General features: G+C 36.2%; 1 protein-coding gene across 1 annotated transcript; it reads right to left on the reverse strand.

The window, feature by feature from the left end:
• Nucleotides 1–536: 536 nt before the first annotated feature.
• LOC107565929 (neurotrypsin-like) lies at nucleotides 537–20,669 on the reverse strand. Its single transcript, XM_016251241.1, has 14 exons — nucleotides 20,281–20,669; nucleotides 18,272–18,314; nucleotides 14,225–14,467; nucleotides 10,532–10,670; nucleotides 10,256–10,434; nucleotides 8,538–8,685; nucleotides 6,631–6,809; nucleotides 6,337–6,478; nucleotides 5,949–6,163; nucleotides 3,921–4,062; nucleotides 3,551–3,829; nucleotides 3,328–3,450; nucleotides 2,913–3,193; nucleotides 537–1,935 (listed from the first exon to the last, which is right to left on the reverse strand). The coding sequence occupies exons 1-14, from the start codon at nucleotides 20,344–20,346 to the stop codon at nucleotides 1,616–1,618; spliced, it is 2,499 nt and encodes an 832-aa protein (XP_016106727.1). The 5' UTR covers nucleotides 20,347–20,669; the 3' UTR covers nucleotides 537–1,615.
• Between the last annotated feature and the right edge of the window lie 2,677 nt (nucleotides 20,670–23,346).

A 23,346-nucleotide genomic window follows, 5' to 3' on the forward strand; every position in this document is an offset into this window, starting at 1 on the left:
ATATTAGCAGCCATTGCATTTTTCCATAATTACATCAAGGTTTCTGTTTGGGATTGATTAATAACAGACTGCTAATAGATTGTTAGGAACCAAAGCGTCTACATCATTTGAACCATTTGGACTACATGGAATACTAATTGTGTAAACTTGACTAATTACTAAAGTGATCTTCTCCTTCCTGTCTATGCCTAATTTCAGTATTTCTTGATTGGGACACCCAACTGGAACAAAACAGCACCACTGTTATAGCTCAATTCATTAATCAAAGCAAGAAACAATTAATTTATAAGCCTATGTCTTCTTGTTATGTAAATAAATACAACAGTAAACCTGAATAAACACCTGTCTACAGAAAAGGCTGAACACTGCAGGAAGCAAATGCAACATAACATCACTCAGCAGCAGATTCTGACCATGTGTGAAATAACTGTGTAGTTCAAGTTTAAACACTTTAGTTTAAGGACCAATTCTCACTATAAACTAGGAACACGGTGATGGAAAAAAAATATGAAACATTTCAATGCTTTTGGCACTAATTTGCAAAACTTTTGCATTCTTTCACAAAAAGTGAAAATTGTGTTCTCCCAAGAACCTTTGCATTCGTTTGCTAAAACATTAAATCTACAGTTTTCCCTCCATCGTAGTATTTCTATGACCAGTTTTATGTCCACTCACAAAATGCAAAGTTTCTTAGGGAACATAAGAATTTTGCAAGAAACACAAACGTTCAGCAAGCAAATGCAATGTTTCACAAGGAAACGTAAAACTTTGCAAAAAAACAAATGTTTGGCAAGCACATGCAAAGTTTCAAAGGGAAACATAAGCAGTTTGCAAGTCAAACTTAAAGCATTGATATATACTAATTTTGGCTCTCATTTTTGTCCATCACCATGTCCCCCCCCATAGAGACTACATCATATCCAGTCGATTAACAGTCCAATACTTCATATCACTGATATTATCACATTATCTGTTGGGTAGGAGCTTGAGGAAAAAAAGTGGACATTGTTATATGTATAAATAAACTGAACATACTATTTTCTGAAACTGGTTTTCTGCCAAATTAAATTAAAAGCTCAATAATGGTAGTCGTACCCTATACACCTACAACAAAGAGTACAAATAACCAACATACAAGTGGAATGTTGATGAATCTTTACATACAAGCATGCCGTTCCTTATCTTAATTCAATCACAAAACTAGAAAAATAACACGTTTAAGTGCAAAATGTGAACTGATTTAAGAACCTGATCCAGAAGAGCCAGACCAGAACACAGACCTCCCACAGATGCTCCATTTATATGGCATGCAGATTAGTGCAAAATGACTTATTTACAGAGGCGAAGACCTTTCAATCCCGGAAAACTCCGCTCACTTAATGCAGCTGTCCCTTAAGAACATGTGGCTTCATGTTCTTGTGCATATTCACGAACGCTTCAAGTGTACAGAAATGGAACTGAAATGGCATGGTGCAAGTAGTAAAATGTGCAACACATAAAACAGGATCAAACCAGATTTAAACCTAACGGCCAGCTGGTGATCCCTTCATAGGCATTACATAACATATATTTTATACAATGCGGTAAGTGGGTTTTAATGTTACCACTGTAAAAATCACGCTCTGCCAGTGCTGTGGATGATTTTTTCTATCCACTTCAGGAACCGGCCGACCCGTGTGTACACACCGGGATAGGTGGGGTCACCACAACCGTGACCCCAGGAGATGATTCCTGTGAGCATCCAGTGGCCAGCCTCACCCTGACACACTAGCGGCCCCCCACTGTCACCCTGACAGCTGTCCACACGGCGATGGTTCGACAAGCTGCCGGCACACAACATGCGGCTAGTGAAGCGACTGCCGTAGCGTTTTTTACACTTCCAGGAAGGCAGTAACGGAACCCAGGCTTGCAGCAGTGTTCGGGAATACTCAGAGTCTAATACAAGATACAAGAAGAGAACGAAAAATTAGCGCCTATAAGAACTTTTTATTTTAAAACACCTTTTTGAAGTATGTAAATATTATATAAAATATACACTGCCATTCAAAAGTTTGGGATCAGTAAGTTTTGTTTTTGTTTTCAGAAATGTAACTTTTTTTAAAGAATGTGTTAAATTGTTAAAGTATAGACATTTATAAACTAAAGACAATGTTACAAAGGATTTCTATTTCAAATAAATGCTGTTCTTTTGAACTTTAGTAATCAAATAATCCTGAAAAAATGTATCACTGTGTACACAAAAATGTTTTCAACACAGATAAGAAGAATAAATGTTACTTGAGCAACAAATCAGCATATTAGAATGATTTCTGAAGGATCATGTGACACTGCAGACTGGAGCATTGCCTGTTGAAAATTTTGCTTTGCCATCACAGGAATAACTAACATTTAAAAATAAAAAATACAGTTTTTTTTTTTATTGTAATTATTTCACAATATTACTGGTTTTACTGTATTTTTGGTCAAATAAATACAGTTTTGGTGAATATAACACTTTTTAAAAATCTCACCGACCCCTGTTGAAAATTTTGCTTTGCCATCACAGGAATAACTAACATTTAAAAATAAAAAATACAGTTTTTTTTTTATTGTAATTATTTCACAATATTACTGGTTTTACTGTATTTTTGGTCAAATAAATACAGTTTTGGTGAATATAACACTTTTTAAAAATCTCACCGACCCTACACTTTTGAACAGTACTGTATTTAAATTAACAATATAATTGTTGCATATGTATTTGCAAAATTATTTGGTTTGCAAATTTTTTCTTTTATTTTACTCATTTTGTTTGTAAATAATAATACTTTTTACCCAGAATTATTAGCTTAGGTCTTCCATTCCAATAGGAAACTATTAGCCATCATAAGTGTGTTCAGAAATTTATTTCTCTAAATATGAGTTTGCAGTACCTGTAATTCCCCATCCGGTGATAACACAGGCGATAGGCCTCTTACCCCTCCTGTTGCTCTGAGGCGGAAGGCAAACTGCATTAGTGTGTGGGTTAAAGGCCACACAATTCCCATCTGTGCCCTTCAGCTTCAATAAGGCAATATCATACTCCCAGCCCTGGCTGTGGTACTTTCCATGGATCACGATGCGCTCAGGAGAGAGAGTGCGCTCAAAGTCGTCCCTCTCCTCTGTGTGGTAGTCACCGAGCCGCAGCACATAACGGGACGGGTCCGAACCAAACCTGAAAAAAAGAGATGTTCATGCACAGCATGTTTATTTATTGCTAAACTGTCATTTATAACAGACATTGTAACAAAGTAAAGTGTTTGTCATTCTCCGTACAGCCACTAGATGTCAGTAGAGTCTCTCTCTCACCTCTTGAAGCAATGAGCAGCAGTAATGACCCAACAGGAATTGATGAGAGTCGCCCCACAAAGTGGATGGGTGCCTTTCGATTGAGACCTAAGCCACAAAGATACTTGCCACGGCCAGTCTCCCCTACACGACAGTCACAGATGGTCAATAAACAAAAACAGAGATTAATAAATATAATGCACGTTACAATGCTAGTGAACAAATAAACCCTAATGTTCATTACCGTAGAGACTTGTCTCCTCCAATGATCCTTCTTCTGCGCCTTTGTGTGTTGGGTCTCAAACCACATTCCTGCTTGTTCATGCTTCTGTACTTTATGGGTTCAGTGGTGTAGTCACAGATGACTCCTGCATCCTCACTGTGCCTGCAATCATGGGCGTCCGGGCCCACAGCTGAACACTCACCCAATGAAGCCTCTGTCCCAACACACTTCACATTATCCAGATGGATGGGTCCCTGACCCTCACCGAAATAAGCCATGGAGCGGGCCTTCGAGACCCCTCTGAAATTGAAAAGGGGAAAGAGGAACAAATAAGTAACTGACAATGTTAGGATGTGTATTTATCTTCTTTGAACACATGAAACATGCTTACACAAATCTTAGCTGTCTGCAGACCACTCCAGAATTGATGTCATTCCAACCATCATCACACACACTGCCCCACTGGCCATTAATAAACACCTCTACGCGGCCCTCCTTACGGCTCTCGCCATCCACCAGCCTCACCAGGGGACCTGGAACCACAGCATAACTAGAAACAGCACAGAAAAGATGGACCTCTATATACCTGGATAAGCAGTGAATTATATGATTGAGAATACAAAAGTTGCAGTGTAAATTCCTTGTCTTTTTTAAAGGGTAATGTTATGCAAAATTATATTCCCCAGATATTTAATAGACTAAGGATGCTTTTATGGGCTCTCTTATTATTCAGTGCTAGAATTTGGTGCCTAGTTAGAAATGACAGAAAACAGCTTTATTATTACATATCACATTATACTGTTAAAATTAAAAATGTCAATTTAAACAGTGGTTTTCAACCAGAAGGCCGGGACCCACTAGGGGGCCTCAGCAAACCTCTAAAGCCCTAAACACACTGCACGATTTTCGGCTGTCCCAGATGAAAGATTGACAACGTAAACAATCTTGGCGATTTCTGTGATCGGGGCTCCTAATCGGTGCTCTTATGTCGTACAATGAGAGAGGTTCAAAGACAGCTGTTGTCATGGTCTTGCGACCAAAGATATCCTACGATACAACATGATCATCGCACAGTGTGTTTGCTGCAACGATCCACGTTTACTGACCAACCAATAAAAATGCAACATGAAATCAACGCGACATGCCGCTAAAACATAAAACTGCTTACCTCAAGCTCTTATCTCTTCTTCTTTTGCTGCTTCCACTTTTTTTCAGCACACATAAAAAATGCAACTGCTAAAGTGTGATTTATCATGCTCTTTTTGTTTACCACTAACACACGCTGATGACGTTTTTTCTTCTGTAGTAACGTGCATCGTATCGTAGGTGTCATCATCGTACAGTCTACACACATGTCGTAGCCAAGTTTATTAGATCCATGTCGCACAGTATGACATGCAGTGATCTTATAGGATTGCTAAAATCGTGCAGTGTGTTTTGGGCTTAAGAGGGCCTCAAGATGTATAAAATGAAGACAAAACAAGCTTTAAATATGTAAAAAAATCAAGTAAGCTGACATTTCTTATCTTAATTTGTTCCCTTAACATCTGCCATTTTTATTTATAACCATGGTTCTCATGTCTTGAGAAACTTGGATGTACGAGAGAATTTTAAAAGTTTGATTTCTAGACCTGGAAATGTCATGTCAACTGACAAAATCTTAAGAAGTCATGAAAAGTCTTTTTATAGTAATGTTAAGATCAAAAATATTTTATTAGGTAGAAATTGCTATTTCTGAGTAAATAATAATTTTAAAATTCCTGTAAATTACAAATGACTGTCATGGGAAAAAATTGCTAATGAAAAGTGTAAACCCTGTAGAACACTAAGTTATTGGATTTTTTTGTTTGTTTGTATTTTGTAATTATGGATTATCTTAATTGTTTTATTTAATTATTTTAATATATTGCCGCTCCCACTTTCTGAAAATAAAAAAGGTTGGAAATAAGCAGTTTTGTCAAAACAGCAGGTTCACCAAAAATACCTTGGGGGTCCTTTAAGTATTCAGATATTGCCTTTGACTGTGAGAGCCTTGGAGTCAAAAAAAATTGAGGACCACTGCTTTAGATTGCAGAAAATTAAAAAAGCACATTATGTTAACAAAGATTTGCTGTTTGTCACAGAGCAACAAATCCCTTTCTGATAAGCGCAATCATTTTTACACCATGTCTTAACCATATTCATCATCATGCATGTTTTTTATAAGCTACAAATAAGTATGCATTTCATTATATACATACACATGTATAAGCATGTCAGTACAATAAAATAAGTTTTCTAGTATCCAATTTGTTTTGGAGGGCTCTTAAAAATGTAAAGTGGACTTGTTTCTTAACATCTGGTTCGGATATCGATAACATCTGTAACTCTTGATGATGATAACAACACTAATAAAAGTTTTTACATGGACTTTACTCACCTGTGGCAGGAGCCACTTCAGGGATCTCATTGTTCTGTCCTTCTCTTTCACAGCGTATGCCCACGTCCTCACTGTGAGAGCAGTCATGCTGCCCCCACTGACCATGAGCACAGTCCAGCAGAGAGCTCTCTCCCCCTTCACAAGTCACCTCATCCAGCAGGATCATCCCCGTACCCTCTCCATACATCCCATCTGGAGCCACCTCAGCTCGCCCTCTGTTGGACAAATAGCAGTATTGCAGTAACAGAGCAGAAAGCTAAAGGAAACAAACTTCCCGGTCTCCTCCTTGTCAAACTTGAAATTTACTTTTTTTAATTACTTCAAAGTAGCATATTATATGCTTACATTCAAGAATTATGTTATCAACCAGTCCAAAAATACAGCTTACCGATAACCCAGCTGTCGACACACCACCTGGGCTTGACGTCCGTTCCAGTTGTCATCACACACTGTGCCCCATTCTCCAGCATGATAAACCTCAAGGCGTCCTTCCCATGGGCTATCAGCTCCTACTAGACGCAACACTCCATCTATAGCAGCATTAACATGTCTACGTTTAATCAATGCACTTACACACACAAATAAAATGGCAATAAAAGGGTTTTTAGTCCTTGAATTACTTTAAATGTGTTTTCATAAAGACAGTTGAGACCGCACGTGTCACAGTCTGTGTCATCTTCACCTGTAAACGGGTTGCATGAGACTCCAGCATCCTCCATGTGATCACAGTTGTGCTGGCCCCAGGGCGCATGAGGGCATTCCTCCAAAGACAGCTCATTTCCTGTGCAATGCACTCCATCCAACACGATAGGCCCAGTGCCCTGCCCAAAGTGCGCCCATGTCCATGCCTTTGGTACACCGCTGAAAACAAACACATGCCTGTGATTCATTCCCATACCAAAACAGTTAAGATACACTGCTGTTTAAAAGTTTGGGGTCGGTAAGATATTTTGAAAGACGTCTCTTACGCTCACCAAGGCTGCATTTTAAAATGTCATTTATTCCAATGATGGCAAAGTTGAATCTCATTACTCCAGTCTTCAGTGTCACATGATCCTTCAGAAATCATTTTAATATGCCAATTTGGTGCTTAAAACTTCAATGTGGAAAACAGTTCAAGGAAACCATGATACATTTTATTACAGGGTTCTGTGATGAATAAAAATGTAATATAATGCATCCTTGCTAAATAAAACTTCTTTAAAACCTTCTGACTCCAATCTTTTGAATAGCAGTGTACATTTAAGATCATAAGGTATAAAGGAATATTAGTTTATTTACCTAAATTTGCAATGATACTTGCATTGCAAAAGCATTCAAAATCAGTCCTCAAAAGGGGGTTTACAATGAATTACAAAGATACATAACAGCTACAAGTGTATGCACTACATGCTTTATGCAAGCGCTATATAGGATAAATCACTATACAGGATTGACCCTATTATACTTTATCGACACGAATTGATAGGTGAAACAACAAACAGCCACCCACAAATAGTCTATAAACAAAGCATCAGGCTGTCTTTGAGTTCACATGAACAACGGTTACAGTTACTCGTCGTCAGGCTACAGAAGAATACCATAATTCCTCCATTCAATTAGGCCTAAGACATTAAGAGTCACGCAGACCTATAACACCCCAGCCACAACACATAATTGCGAATAACATGCCTTTCCTTAACACAGAATCGACCACAGAGTCTAACGTTTATATTTTTTCTACGAATCTTTGAGTTAACATGTACTAAACATGAGTGGAATTTGCACCGCAGCACCCCCACACCTTAATGCTCATGACAAGAATACCATGTATAATTATCTTTATTGAAGTGAATTAGGTTTAAATCGCCGTCATGCATGAATGAATGAATATTTTTGCAATTTTACACATAATAATCCACGATGATAACATTACACAAAACTGAAATCGCACGTCAAAATATCACAGTCAATATTTTTGAGACCACCCAAAATTTCACAAATCACGTTTTCAGGGGAGCCCATGTCTTATTAAGGGGAGCCGAGCTCCCCCTAGCTCCCCCGTAGTTCGCACCCTGCCTGCACCCCATCAATCATTCATACACCCCATCCACTCATTTATATTAATAAAGTTCACTTGCTGTGCTAGTGTGTGCGTTTGTGTGTAAAAAGGACAGTCCTTATAGTCAGCACTGATTCGTGCATGGCATTATCAGTGTTTCCCAGCTCTTGTAAATTTAGTCGAATCATTTGTGCAAAGCGTTTCTAAATGTTGCTAAACAAAAACAGCTGATGATGATACAAAAGCTTTCAAGCAACATTAGAAAATCTTGCGATAGATGTGCAGATCCTTGTACTAATGCTATAAGACAGGGGTTTTTCAAATGGAAAGCCACAACACATTTATTGAATTTGATATTACTGCAGTTTCACTCTTTCTGGTCTAAAATCAAATATTTCATAACAGTATTTTACATCAAAAAATGCAATCTGTTTTTTATTTCAACTTTTTTTCTTACACAGTGCAAATTTATACACAGCTCTTATTTGGGGGTCCTTCGCATTGGAAAAAAAAAAAATAGGACATACATATGATGACAGATTTCTTACCCCAGTCCCAACTGTCGGCAAACCACTGCAGCATCAATATCATCCCATTCATCATCACAGATAGTACCCCACCTCCCGTTATGGTACACCTCCATGCGCCCCTCGAAATCCTCAAGGCCTCCCACGAGCCTCAGGGGGGCACCATTGCCTAAACAAAACAAAATTCCAATCAATCGATATTTCATTCATTTATTCACTGCAGTGGAGGATGCATAGGACAAAATAATTAGTGTAATATTTCACACTTCTTGAGAGCAGAAGCTTAAAACTCTTCTATATGCTTCAGTAGAGAAACCCTTTTACAAGACATAGGTCTTCCACATATGGCATAATGCTTTGAAGCATGTATGTGTGTATGGTAAAGGATGGGGACATGTGTAAGGACTCTTGGCAAAGCCTCAGCACTCTCAGATTGCTTTCTGCTTCCTAAAGTTTCTGTGTGAATAATTCACAGCTCTCTCTAAATATACCTGACCCTGTTCTAGCAAACTGTCCCATTACAACAGGCACACTGTTTATGACCCTACTTCTGTCTCTCATGAATTCTGTCTTCATTTAGCTTCACAGAAGGCCTTTCCACACTATAACACTGTTGAAAATATAGTTGTAAGAGCTATATATTTGTGTATCTATATATATATATATATATATATATATATACACACACATTTACGTATGCATGTTATAAGTTATTAAGTATGTAATGTGTAAGTAATTTGTTTTAAAAAATATATACTGTTCATAACTTTGGGGTCCCTTTTTTTAAAGCAAGGATACATTTAATTAATCAAAATTGACAGTAAAGCCATTTCTTATGTTATAAAATATTACCATTTCAAATAAATTCTATTATTTTTGTTCATAAAAGACACACAAAAATAAAAAATTAGTGACCCCAAAGTTATGAACAATATATATTATTCAACAAGCATTACTTACACATTACATTACATACGTAATAACTTTAACTTACATATATATGAATAACTCTCATAAATAAATATACATATACGTTCATAACTTTGGGGTCACTATTTTCTTTTTTTTAATTAATACTTTTTTTTAGCAAGGATGCATTTACAGTAATTGATCAAAATCGACAGTAAAGGCATTTCTAATGTTATAAATTATTACTATTTGAAATAAATTCTATTCTTTTTGTTCATAAAAGAATCCTATTCACAAACGTATTAATCAGTTCAAATGTATTCAACACTGATAATCATAAAAAAGGTTATTTAGCAGCAAATCATATTAGAATGATTCATCATGTCTAATTCATCAATGAGGATCATGTGACACTAAAGACTATTGTTACAGACCCCGCCCTGGAGGTCCACTCAACAGATGAGAAATGGTCTTTTTCAATAAAAAAGTGAGAGAGACAAGAGTTTGCTGTTAATCAGGCAGTCCTCTGTGTTGTCAGAAGATGCCCAGGGTCGCCAAGGCAACTCAAGCTCTCAACTGTTACCCAGAACTAAGAAAACGCAGCTTAGTTTGTAATCAAATACACTCATCATGCATCTTGATGTAGTAAAAAATATTATAAAATACATGTTAATACTATACATGTGCAAACAACAACTAATATATACAGTATATACAAATACCACAAAATTCTTGTGACCCAAATTCAATGTGTGTGTGGGGGGGGGGGGTCATGGGGGGAGGGGGTCACACCATAATAATAATGACCCACTCAAATTAAACAAATTTACCCTCAGGTACTGCACACAACACTCCGGCCTCATTTCCATGGTTACAGTCACCGGAGATATATTTCCTGCTCCGGCACTTCAGAAGAGAATCTTCATTGCCATGGCAACCAAGACGTTCAAAGTGAAAGAGACCAGAACCGGGTCCGAAATAGGAATGCCGAAGCGCAGTGCCGATTTCACTGTTGGGAATTAGCAGGTAATTAAATGACAGCACATGCTGGGTGTTATTAAGTACAGAGCCTCTAGCTGATAATGAACAGAGTTTGCAGCTTATACCCGAGCCTCAGTTGTCTACAGATCACACTGGCATCTCGATCAGTCAGGTGGGTGTCACACACTGCTCCCCACCGGCCATTCAGGTACACCTCAAGACGACCACTCTTATTAGACGAACCCCCCACCAACCGCGCCTCACCTGGAATAGAAGATGCAGAATCAAACATATTCAGGGATTTAGGAATGATAACGTGCATAAAACATTTTTTATAAATAAACTTTTCTTTGAACTGTTAGGTTTCGAGAGAGTTAACAAAAAAGCGAATTAAAAAATATAAGTAAATTTATAATATAAATAAATATAAATATATATTATTTAAATAATGCTTTTAACTATAAAACAATATTTATATTATTTATATTTATTTTTTTCTTATCCCACGACTCTCTCCATCATTTTTAACATTTAAAAATGTTTGTTATATTACATTATATTATATTACATTACATTAAATTACATTATATTTGGTTGGTTTATCGGCTGATTTATGTTGTTTCTGAAGGTTTATGGAAAAAATATGCAACAAAATGAGAGATTGGAATGGGATAGTTACAAAAAATTTTTTTTTTAATAATTTATGGCCATAATTTAATTCTGAAAGTTAAATCTTGCACATATTCGCCAATTATTTAATTGATCTCTTCACATGATACATTGTATGACTACACAACTTTTTATTCTTTGAGAAATCCTATTTTTATAGTCTTACGTTGCAGATGCGGTCTTCTTTCATTTCAGCAAAGAGCAGACATCCTGAAATGAAATTAGGTTTTACCTCCATCTTCTTTCTCCTTGACAAGAGGACAACTTGAGTAAAAGTGGCACATCTTACCCCTGCCTCCCCCATTTACATTTACAGACTCTGTGAATCAGCTCTCTATAATTAGTACAGAACGATTACATTAGAAACACTCTGTCTTGCAAATTATCATCTTGTTGCCCCACGTCATGTTCACACAGACATGAATTTAAATGCACACTCTAATTGTTTGAGTCTGTAACCGTGTTTAATGTTATTACGTTGAAAGGAAAAGGAGGAGAGAGGCAGACAGAGATAATCACAGCTCACAGAGATAAGGCAAACAGATTTCAACACCAGCTCGGCACTGAACCACAGACACAGCCAAGTGATGACAGACCAGCACAAAGAGATCCAGAGACTGAACAAACACTTTCCCAATAGGAGTAACAAATGCACATGAGTGATGGGAGTCTGATTGATTATTAGACAACAAACGCATAGAGAGGGGAAGATGAATAGAGGCCAATAAAAAAAGAGAGGACAGAGAGAATCCTTGACTGCTGTTAGCTCACTGACAGACACACTGTGGCTGTGTGCTGTGACTGCAGTAATAAACGTCCTGCAGCTTCTGTACAACACCTACACTAATATGACAGTTATGACACAAATACTCACCAGGACACGTTCACTTAATAAACACAAACACCACGGTCCAGTAGGAACTTTTTTTAGGTCAAATGAGGCTAGACTAGAGCCACCTACAACCCCAAAGTTTTTTTATTTTTTTTTAATTTTTTGAATCTTTCTCTTACTTGTGTGTGTGTACCAGGGTTATTATAGTTTACTATAATAACTTAAAACAAAACAAAACTTTTGTTACTTGAAACATTTTTTATTGTAATAAAATAAAATACAAAAAATTTTTTTACTTACTTTATTTCAGCTAAAGGCAATATTTCTTGTGTTTATTTAGTTTAACTTGATGTCCTAAAATAACTAAATAAAACAACTGATAAAACAGACAAAACCACACAACAAAATTATTAAAACTTTAAAATGGAAACAGAAAATATACAAATAAAACTATAATATATATAAAACTATATATTATATTTATTATAACTAATTCAAAACATTAATAAATACTATAATAGTATCTCAATGATATTAAAACAACACTGGTGTGTACTGCAGCTATTTTAATTGTAATGACAGCTGATTTAATATGGAATTTATGTATTCTAACACCCCATTTATATGTAAAGGTCCCTATTGTGTCAGTCCCTATTTAAAGTGTATAATATGTTTAGGAGTTTATAATGTGTAGCATTTAAAGCCTTTCTAGGATGTTAAGGTACAACTTAGCTTGATCTTCAATCTATGTGTACAATGCATATTTTTATTCTTTCTGCTAAGATTATGTTTCCGTACTGTCCCTATACAAATAAACCAATAAACCAATAAATAAATACATTTATTTAAGCTTTATTTGCTACAGAAAGGCACGTTTTGGTCACAATGGCAGGGGCGGTTCTAGACCACAGTAACTGGGGGGGGGCCAGACAGGGGCCACTTGTGCTTTTAGGTAGGGGGCACAATTTTAAAATTCATCTTAAACTACTTTCAGTAGCCTATTATTCATTCAGTCATTTTTCACCATGTCATGTATCGCTGTAATCTAGATTTAATCTATAACAATTTCAACTAAAATGAATGTTTCATCATGTTTCATTTATTTGACAAATAATTTTGTATTGTAGTGTCAGAGGCATAATTTTTGAGGTGGCACGAATAAAGGGGGGGGGGGCTCTCATGCTTGTCATATGACACACAGCAGCCACAAACAGATATAGGCTTATGTCTCTACTGAAAAAAAAAATTATAATAATAAAAAATAAAACAATAAAGCCATCACAGAAAATTTTAATGATTTCCACAACAAATAACATTACAAACATTACAAACCATCAATTTTTAACCATTAAAACCGGTTTTCTGTAGTGTGTTTTGGGACATATTCCATTAGGATTTATTGGTTTTAACAAGCCACCAATAGAAGGCAACCAATTACAAGTAGAGTCCAACAGGGTCCATTACAGTTTCCCTTAAAACCAATACAAGTCCCATTATAACCAGTAAAACCATTACAAATTTTCTAATGGTGTCTAATATTTTATTCAGAAGGCGTTTTATTTTTTTAATATTCCCAAAATATATCATGAAATATCTCGATTCTCAAATATGTGCAAGTAAATGCATTTTGCACCTTTATAGATTATGTTAGTTCTCTAGTAAAGTAGCCTAATAGTATTAATCTATTAACTTTCATTAACGAACTTTTAAAAAATTCGTCTTTTTACTTAAGTACCAGATATGGTGTCATACCACTAAATATATTTAATACGACTGACTTTGTATTTAATGTGAAGTTAATAAAAACATAGTAACTAATTAGCCTATAACACTTTCATTGTACAAAAAGAGAGCAAAGAACGTTTACACTATCAAAGAACATTTTCACTTCAGTCCAGCGGATTCAAGCACTCTCAAACTCCCATAATAATCTCTAAAGCCATTTACACTGTAAAATTAATATATTACTTACATTCGTACATCTTCACTTTGTTGTTTCTGATGAGATAATCAGCCAGAGATTGCAGTCAGGCAGCGCGCGCTGGTGTATTTAATATTGCTATAAGATATTTAGTGCATAATTTAACTAATTATCACTTAGTTGGGTCACAGCATATGTCTGATATTTACAGGTTAGTCATGCTAGGTTCTCTGTAGTGATAACTGGCTGTTTTTTAAATGGCTTTTTTTAGTTTGAACTCACTTCTCCTCAAAACTCAAAGTAATACAAAAACAGCTATTAAAATGAAAATTTTACTTTTGTCAAATATCTCTAAATATGAAAAAAAAAAAAAAAAAGCCAGTTAGGAGGGCTCACCCTGGTGGCAGTCGCAGTAGGCCCATCCAATGGCTCCTGACTTCTGTCTGAAAAAGCACCAGGGGTTGGATTCACGGTCAGGGTTTCTACAGTGGTTGTGGTCGCCCAGTCCACGGCTGGGGTACTGCAGCATGTAGTCTGGAAAGTCAGTCCATTTTAGACAGGAAGAGCCAGAATCTGTCTGAGACACAGATCCATTGTAATAACCCAGCTCAGTGAAGCCCTCAGAGCAGGACAGAGGACCTAAGGGAAACACACACACAGACACACAAAGACATAAGTAAAATCCAGCATTTCACTTATAAGAGTATGCCCTTGACGGAGCAAAAAAGAAAATTTTAATGCAGTGGCAAATAAAGGTCAACTCATTTTAAAATTCTTGGCATGAACAAACGCAAAAGCATGACCTAAAATGACCTTGTGCTAACTCAAAGTGGCAGTGTAAACTGTGTAAACCTAAGGTGGTCTTATTAGCTTTCTTATTTTGTAACTTTTTCTCTATCACTGAAAACCCCTACAGTGCTGCCTCTTGATGCAGAGGATGAGGACAGCAGTGTGAGACACTAATGATGGCTTACTGCACTGCTGGAACAGCAAGACCTGTGAAGACCCACTATGATGAGTCACACATCCAAACGTGTTATACAATGTGTGTGTGTGAGTGTTTGCATAATAATACAAAAAAAATAAAATATTATAAATAATATAAAAGAAATAATACAAATAATAAAGTAATAATATTTAAAATAATCAAATATTTTAAATAAGTAAATACATTACATTTATTTTACATTTTATATCATATATATATATATATATATATATATATATACATACTATTTATTAAAATATTTTATTATATTATAAATAGTATTATAAATTATTATATCATTTATGTAATATTGTATAATATATTTACATCTTTTTAAATTACTTTTTTACTCTTTAATGAAAATATTTTCTTTTAGAGGTAGGGTTTAGCATTATATAAAAACAAGTGTCTTGTGTGTGTGTGTGCATGCGCGTGTGTGTGTTGTTTAGGCACAAGGACACACAGTATATTTTCAAACTAATTAACATTATTGAATGATTTTGATTACTAATGTACTTCTGCTTGCTTGGATCCATTAGTCAAATAATCAGGAAGATCCTTCTACCAAATGATTCTAATCAAAACCATTAAATTAAACAGAAATATTGTGACTTTGGGCCACAGTGAGCAAATTACATGATCTAGTCTCTTGTGAGAAAGCATTCTAATAAATGTTATGGATTGCAGGGGGCCTGAAACACAGTAATGACGATAATCCAATTTCATGCTTTACTGTGGGCTGTAAAAGTAATTTGTAAGCATTTAAACTATCATTTAATACAGTGATTCATAACTTAGTAGCAACATTCGTATGCTGTTCTGCATATGCTGCCAGTCTCCTTTATTTCATTTCTGGAAATGTGACTAGAAAGGGAGAAAGCCCTGGGCTTTGTGCCCACTGTCCAAGTGCAAGCAAGAGACAGATGTTAAATCCATCGACCTAGACAGGAGACAGATATTTAAATAGAAGTAGTCACTTCACTGGATGCTTTGGAAGCATTTATAAAAGCGAATGAATTTAGGTTTTAAAGAATACTAACAGAAGACCCTCTTTAAGGCAATTCGAGGTTTACTGAGAAGCGGAACACATATAAATTCAGATTAAATCCAACATTTGTGTAGGCAAGTAACAAAAGTTTTTCCACCACAAATAAATGTTAGAAATCTTACTCAAAGCTCCTGAGAATTTATGGGTCTGCTATCAGATAGTGTTGTGCAGGATCAAACAGAGGCCAACGTGCCCTAGTCTCTCTTTAGAAGCAGGTGCTAAACCCTCAGGGAGAAAGAGTTGAGACCATCTCATACCCTGAGTATTATGGGCTCATAAAATTCTTGCAGAGGTAACGCCAGAAAATAATTTACACCTGCATGCGTATATGAATCTACACCCAACGGACACGTAGCCTAACCGTGTCTTTGCATGTGTAGATTGCTTTAGCATAGACTTATTGAGCAGAGATGAGTGCTGATGTTCAATACAAGCATATTAGAGCTGGAGCATCACTGAAACTCTATTACACGTCTACATTGTTCCAAATATAACTGTTAACAATGTACTGAAAAAGACCTGACACAGTATCAATCCCCATCTTATTAAAAAGCATGTTTATCATCAGAGAACCATTATGGGCCAAAATTCTTGCAGAGGTAACGCCAGAAAATTATTTACACCTGCATGCGTATATGAATCTACACCCAACGGACACGTAGCCTAACCGTGTCTTTGCATGTGTAGATTGCTTTAGCATAGACTTATTGAGCAGAGATGAGTGCTGATGTTCAATATAAGCATATTAGAGCTGGAGCATCACTGAAACTCTATTACACGTCTACATTGTTCCAAATATAACTGTAAACAATGTACTGAAAAAGACCTGACACAGTATCAATCCCCATCTTATTAAAAAGCATGTTTATCATCAGAGAACAGTATTGGATTTCCAATGTGAGCCGTTTTTAAACCTCCATCCGTTATGATTGTTTTGATTTAAATCAGGCAGATGGAGCAGAAGACGATGCCATGGGTATCTAACAATCTATCAAACCAAAAACCTGTTCAAAGCGGAATAATTATGGATAATGATTATCATAATGTAATGTAATATAATATATAATAAATGTTCCTATTATTCAATTATTCATGTTTTCAAAGATTAAGTGAGTGTTAAATGACAGCAAAGGTTATTTAAATGAAAAACCAAAAAATAAAATGAGAGAAAAAAGCAAATAAATAAAAACTAAAAAAATCAGGCAATAACTGGTATACCATTGTTAATTCCTATATATATGTAGTCGATAATACAATACCATAGAGCAAAAACTGTGGAGAAGAAATTTGATCTTTGGTGTTTCTTTTAATGGCTTTAGCATGATTGGTCTTCTGTACACCATTACATTTTATAATAAAATATGTTTAGACATTATAAATAGTTTCCATTCTTGTACACTGGCAGGTGAATAGTTCAACAGTCCTGAATCTTTTCTTGTACACACTCATGTCTCGTCTTGTGAGAGCTCATGTTCCACACTGTATGTCGGTCTGGACATACAGTAAAGCTATTTGCTGAAATAGCATCAGGGTAGAGTTCCAGTCATATTTTCCATGGTGATACGGTTATAGAGCACGATAAAGACCACCAACAAGACTCCTGGTGGTACCACAAGGGTCTAAATATAAGACGTTTAACAGCATAGACTGCTGGTCTGAGTAAAATAAGTCTCCAGATGAGGCAATCATAGAGGAATCTCACACTGCCCCAGCATGAACTGGGAGTAGGTTGACGATTCTGTGGGAAGGTTGAGTATATTTCAGCATCCTGCCCTAAGGATGTCAGCGCACAAACCTGTCCAGGCTTGGAAGACAAGGAAAGCATTAAAGTTCACAGAATATGAATATGACACGTGTAATAAGCAAAAACAGCGGGGCATTCAATCTCAAATTAGCTACTTCTTAAAGCCCATCAATGCCACAGTTGTTTCACATCCATTCACTGTCATCAGTAAATGTTTGTGCTTCTCTCTTATTACAAGCGCATTGAATATTGTGTTTCTCTCCAAAGCAATCTTGTCTGAGGAGCAATTGTTGCGGTTGAGTATTTCTTTAACTCTGCCGTAGGGAACCATCGACGAATGTATCTCTTGACAGTCGAGTGGTTTTGCATCGTTTAATGTTGTATTAGATATAGTGCCAAGAAGGGATGTGGGTTTTGGCATTGAAAGAGATGCTCTTTACAAGAACAAAATACTGTGACATTTCAGCCGTTACCAGTAATGAGTATGTGTCTGAATTAGGTGGCATAATTTAAATTCCCAAGCAAATGCTGACACAAAAGAGATGCAGGTATATTGCCAATTCTCATTTAAAAAAGGATTCCAGCTTGCACCTTTATTTAACCTTTAAGAAATAGTAAAAAACAAAACATATAAATAGACTTGTAAATGCAGTGAGTGCCTACCTGAGCTCTGCAGTGTATTTAGGTACACAGTGCTTTGTCCTGCCTATGAAGACAAAATAAGAATAGTCGGTTAAATTCTTTCACTTAAAGTACTATGGACATATGTTTTTTTGGCCATGTACATTGGTATTCTTTGAAATACCTTGAAGAAACAGTTAAATGCCACAGTAATAGGTAAGCATTTGGTATTGGTATTTTGTTCCCTCTCGCCTACAGTCACTGAGTGATGCCTTGTTGTTCCTTCACAATGAGGCATGAAGTCACCTTCCAGCACCTTCACCCTCTCTGTTCCTCTCTGGTGGAATGAGCTGCTGACACTATCACAACTTTAAAGAAGTTCTCTCTGAACTTTCTCTACTTTCCTCTAGCTTGTTTCCCAATTTAGCATTCTAATGAACATGCTTATGCTCTTCAATTATATGTGGATAAAAGCATCTGCTAAATGCTTGAATGTAAATGATGTATCATACATATTTAAGAAAGTACTAAGGTATTAAAATCTGATGCGATCACTGTACTTTGATACTTTTTGTAAAGGTATGACAACTAGGCATGAATTATGACTTTAAAAAGGCTATTTTAATAGGATGCATGCCTTATTTTTAGTTTATACCATTTGTTTTGTTTTGATCCCAGTAACCAGCTGCAAGCCTTAGTCAGAGGTTTTCTCCCTGGAGGAAGGTTATCAAAGGTATCCGTTGCTTTACGACGAGGAAACGTCACATAAAGACATGAGTTAATAGTGCAGAGCAGCTTTGCTTTAGCAGTACTTCAACCGAGATCAAAGAACACTTTCATGACCATCAAGCTATTACGTGACTGCTACTGTGTGATCTGGGTGTGATGAAGGGAACGAGCATCATGCTTTTCTCTCATTCAGACTACACTGCAAGCGTCTCGTCCCATCGTTCACTTGTACTGTAGTCAGGATGAGAGTTAAGTGTGATGCTTGTTCCCATCAACAGGGATTAAGTATGAGATACAAAACAAGAGACTCAGACTTAAGCAACAAAGACAAAAAAAAGCATCAAGCAGACGTTACCTGTCTTATTGTCCTAATAAACTACACCCCCCTGTGCTCCTTGTTTTTTGTTCAACAGATCTAACGACATTCTCAAGACAAAACACTACATATAACTAAAAGCATGTTTTGATTTGAGATATTCTTGATAATATTACAAAGCCTGACTCCAATACCAAAATCCGAAATGGTTCGAAGACAATTGGGTTAAGCTTTGGTTTTCAGACGTATCTATCCATGATACGCAAGGCATAGTAGGTATATTTTTCCAAGGTAGTTAGGGAGTTTTATATTATAGTTCTGTTTATTTTATTAATATATCCCTTCTGAAACATCTTAAACCAGCCTGATCTGTTGGCCACTTTTCAGTCAGCTCATCAGGCTAGGAGAGCTACAGAACAGCTGCAGATCATTTTAAACCAGCCAAAAACAGAAAACCAACTTAGGCTGGTTTAATGTTTTTTTTTTTCAATAAGAGATTCAATAAGAGACATGTAAATATGCATGTGCACAGTTCTCATTGTCTCATTATTATTTAGATCCTTTAAAGAGCTGAAATGTATTCGGGGCAAAGTATGCCTCAGCCACAAAAATTAACAATGACTGTACAAGATAATGCCAACTGTAACAATTACCACACACTTTCACGAGATACAAAGCGTTAATGTCACACACAGTGAGTGAAAGCGTCAAAGGGTCATAACACGCGCGATCATAATTCATTTCCGTGTCGACTTCCATTCAAACTACTCATTTAGAAGAAGAAAAATGTAGCCTATTGTGCCATTTTATAGCCCAGTACAATTGGGAAAACATTTTTTTTGTCTCATTTAGCCTATAAACCAGCTTTTTTTGCCGCCGTCTGAACTCCTGTCTACTAAAACGAGTTCTCGGTCATTTTTTTCAGGATAAATCACAGCTAGACTGACTGTTTGTTAGCTGACTAGGAACTCATATGTCAATAAAGCAAAAAACTGCGTTTACATACCTCGCCGTAGACACTGATAGAGAAACGAAGGACAGCAGCAATAGAGAGGATCCCGCTGATATCCATCCTGTCACTGACTACACATCCAGCACAACTGTCCCATCATCGCTGTCCGTGGGCACACAGGGAAAAGTGTACGCCTTCCCGCCTCAACATGTTTACAAATGTATGTACGGAAGAAGAAACAACGAAAATAATGAGACAGAAAAAAAACATCATGTAAACTTCTAAAAGTCCAACGACACGACTGCCACCCCTCCCATGTTGAAGTCTGGCTGAGGTTTATGTTCACTGTGAAGAGACGCCGCTCCAGCAGTCTTCACCACAGTACACGTTACAGATGATTAGAAGACATAAACATTTATGGATCACGGTGCGGAGAGGTTGGCCCCTTATGTATGGCAAGCCGTTTTAGCAATTATTCCTTTAAATGAACTAGCATCTGTTGTTATGTTACTAGCCCTTGGTTTTACTCAGAAATCCAACAGTGACTATCTTCTGCAGTTCAGAAAATAGCCATACACTTATGCCTATAGTGAATGTGATCATCGTTATTCGTACTAGTAGGCTAAAAATCACACTAGTTTTTACACTTTTTTTTAATACTAGTTTATAAAAAGCCAACAAATGTTGCCTACTTTTATTTGGCGGACAACGATTAATTAAATAAATAGAGTAAAGAATAGAAAACTGCTTAACTGCTAATTTAGTGAATAAAATAGCATTGAAAGTTTAGGCCAAACAACTTTGCCCAAAGTTTGTAATTGGCATCATTCTTAATAGTTATCGTGACAAGAATGCATGCATAAAATACATTTAAAAATTTTAAAATAGCACAGAAGTTCACCCTTCAAAATGCATGTTATAACTCTTGTGAGCTATTCTTGTCATTCATCATGTTTATTTCTTTTTGACATGAAAGTATCATAACTGGACTTTATGGTGAAAACGACAGAAGTCTCTCTGATGGCATATGCAGGACTTCTCTAATCATTTTGTCTGCTTAAACCCCACCCCTGCTCACCTGCCTCCACTTTTGCAATGCCCAAAATCCAATTAACAAATTATGAATTGAACCAAGTCCTCATCCTAGTTTTTTTTCTGATAATCTGAAAGAATACATCACAATAAGAAAGAAAAGATCAGTCACTACTTCAGTTTCTTTACAACTGTCAAGCAATTTTGTACGATGCAATTTGTACAGAAACATGCCATTTTTAAGGAAATAAAGTATGCCTAAACATTAAGTTATACCCCTAAACTCAACCAATCTGCAAATAGTTAACAATAGTTACAAATAGAAATGAGAGTGTGTTGTACAGGACCTATTTTAGATCAGAAATATAAAACATAACCATTAAAAAAAATCAAGTCATTATCTGCATGAAATGTTTTTTGAATAACTCAAGACCCTTGTGCAGCACCCCCAAAAAATGCGCCTAAAGCTTAAAAAACGAGAAAACAGACCTTTTGCGGTCACATGGCAAATATAAAACAGACAAGGAATTCCAGTTCTTTTCCATAACTCCTGAAAACTCCCTAACAAAGGACAAAGGGCATGTGTTGATAAGGTGGATATTATTAACCACTTGGACAATCTTTTAAATGTCTTGGGTTTTATGAATATCACATTAAAAAACAAGATCCTAAATACACAGGTGGTTGAGCTCACCTTGTCTTGCATTGTTCACCTGTGTACACAGACACATGAATACACCTCATTCCACATTGTTCACCATTCATACATCTTCAATAGAAGTTAACAATACCTGAATCACTTACTCATAATTTAATTAAAGATCAAAGCCTCCTTTTGACCTGAGCAAAACTACACGTTATTCATATGATAAACATAATTCTCCTATACTTAAATTAATTTATATATAGTATCAGTGTCTAAAACCGAGTTGTTTTTCACACATTAAGAGAAATAACATTTTTTAATCTTGCAAAAAGATGAATTTGCTCTTTAAGTCATTCTCAAAGCATGTCATACTTAAAATGTAAGAATTTGTAGATTTGATCAAAACAACCATGTTTTATCAGGCATCAAGGAGCTATATATACAGTGGGTACGGAAAGTATTCAGACCCCCTTAAATGTTTGCTTTCTCTTATCTGATGCCCAGAGGTGCGGCTGCATTGGCATTCATCCACACCCTGTTCTGGGCTGTTAATCTGGTATATTCAAGCTTAAGGAACTGGAGACTGGAATGGCTTACTGTATATAACATCAAAAGCCTAGTAAATATAACTGGTTGATGTCAAAGGTCATCACTGCAGTCACAATAAAGTATTTTAAATTAAATCTGGAAGGCATTGACATGGTTGCACCTTACTGACTTCATTGCTGTAGCTCTTTTAGTCTTATCCTAAACTATTTTTGGCTGTTCATGACTTCAATGTTGTGTTGTGATTGAGCAAAGTTTAGACTTACAGCAGACAGCATTTCCTTTGGGGTCTAAACACATTATGCTGCAGACAACCGTAGATAATCAGCCTAAGGAAATGGTGGGCTGTTATCATCACAGGATGGCCAAAGGGAACTAAACTTATTCATGGTCACAATGTTTAACAACAATTCACACAAATCAAACAAAACATGAAAAATAACAGCTGAACAGAAAGTGAATTGTTTGTAAGTTAATATGTTTAATAATGAGTTATTTAGATCTTCATTGCAGAGCTCTCATGGTCAAATTCAATACACTGTGTTCTGGCATGTAACGTGATCCGGCACTGAGTACTTCTCCCTTGATCTCCGTTTTCTGATAATTGAAAATGGCTGAGACTAATTACATTGTGAATACAGCCCGAAACAGGAAGTAAATTTGTAAAATAAATAAACTGCTGAGTTTTACAGGTCACAGCTCAGTTATGCAGGGGAGACTTCAAAAAGTAATACCAAAAACCAATATGATAACATTCAGATTTTCTGAGAAGTAACAATGGTATAGTCAAACATCAATAACACAAATTACTAAATGGGACACTTTACCCAAAAATGAAAAGTCTATCATCATTTACTCACCCTCACGTCATTACAAACCTGTACGACTTCTTTCGT

Source organism: Sinocyclocheilus grahami, unplaced genomic scaffold (genome assembly GCF_001515645.1).
Source record: "Sinocyclocheilus grahami isolate Dianchi unplaced genomic scaffold, SAMN03320097.WGS_v1.1 scaffold1035.1, whole genome shotgun sequence".
Lineage (NCBI taxonomy): Eukaryota > Metazoa > Chordata > Actinopteri > Cypriniformes > Cyprinidae > Sinocyclocheilus > Sinocyclocheilus grahami.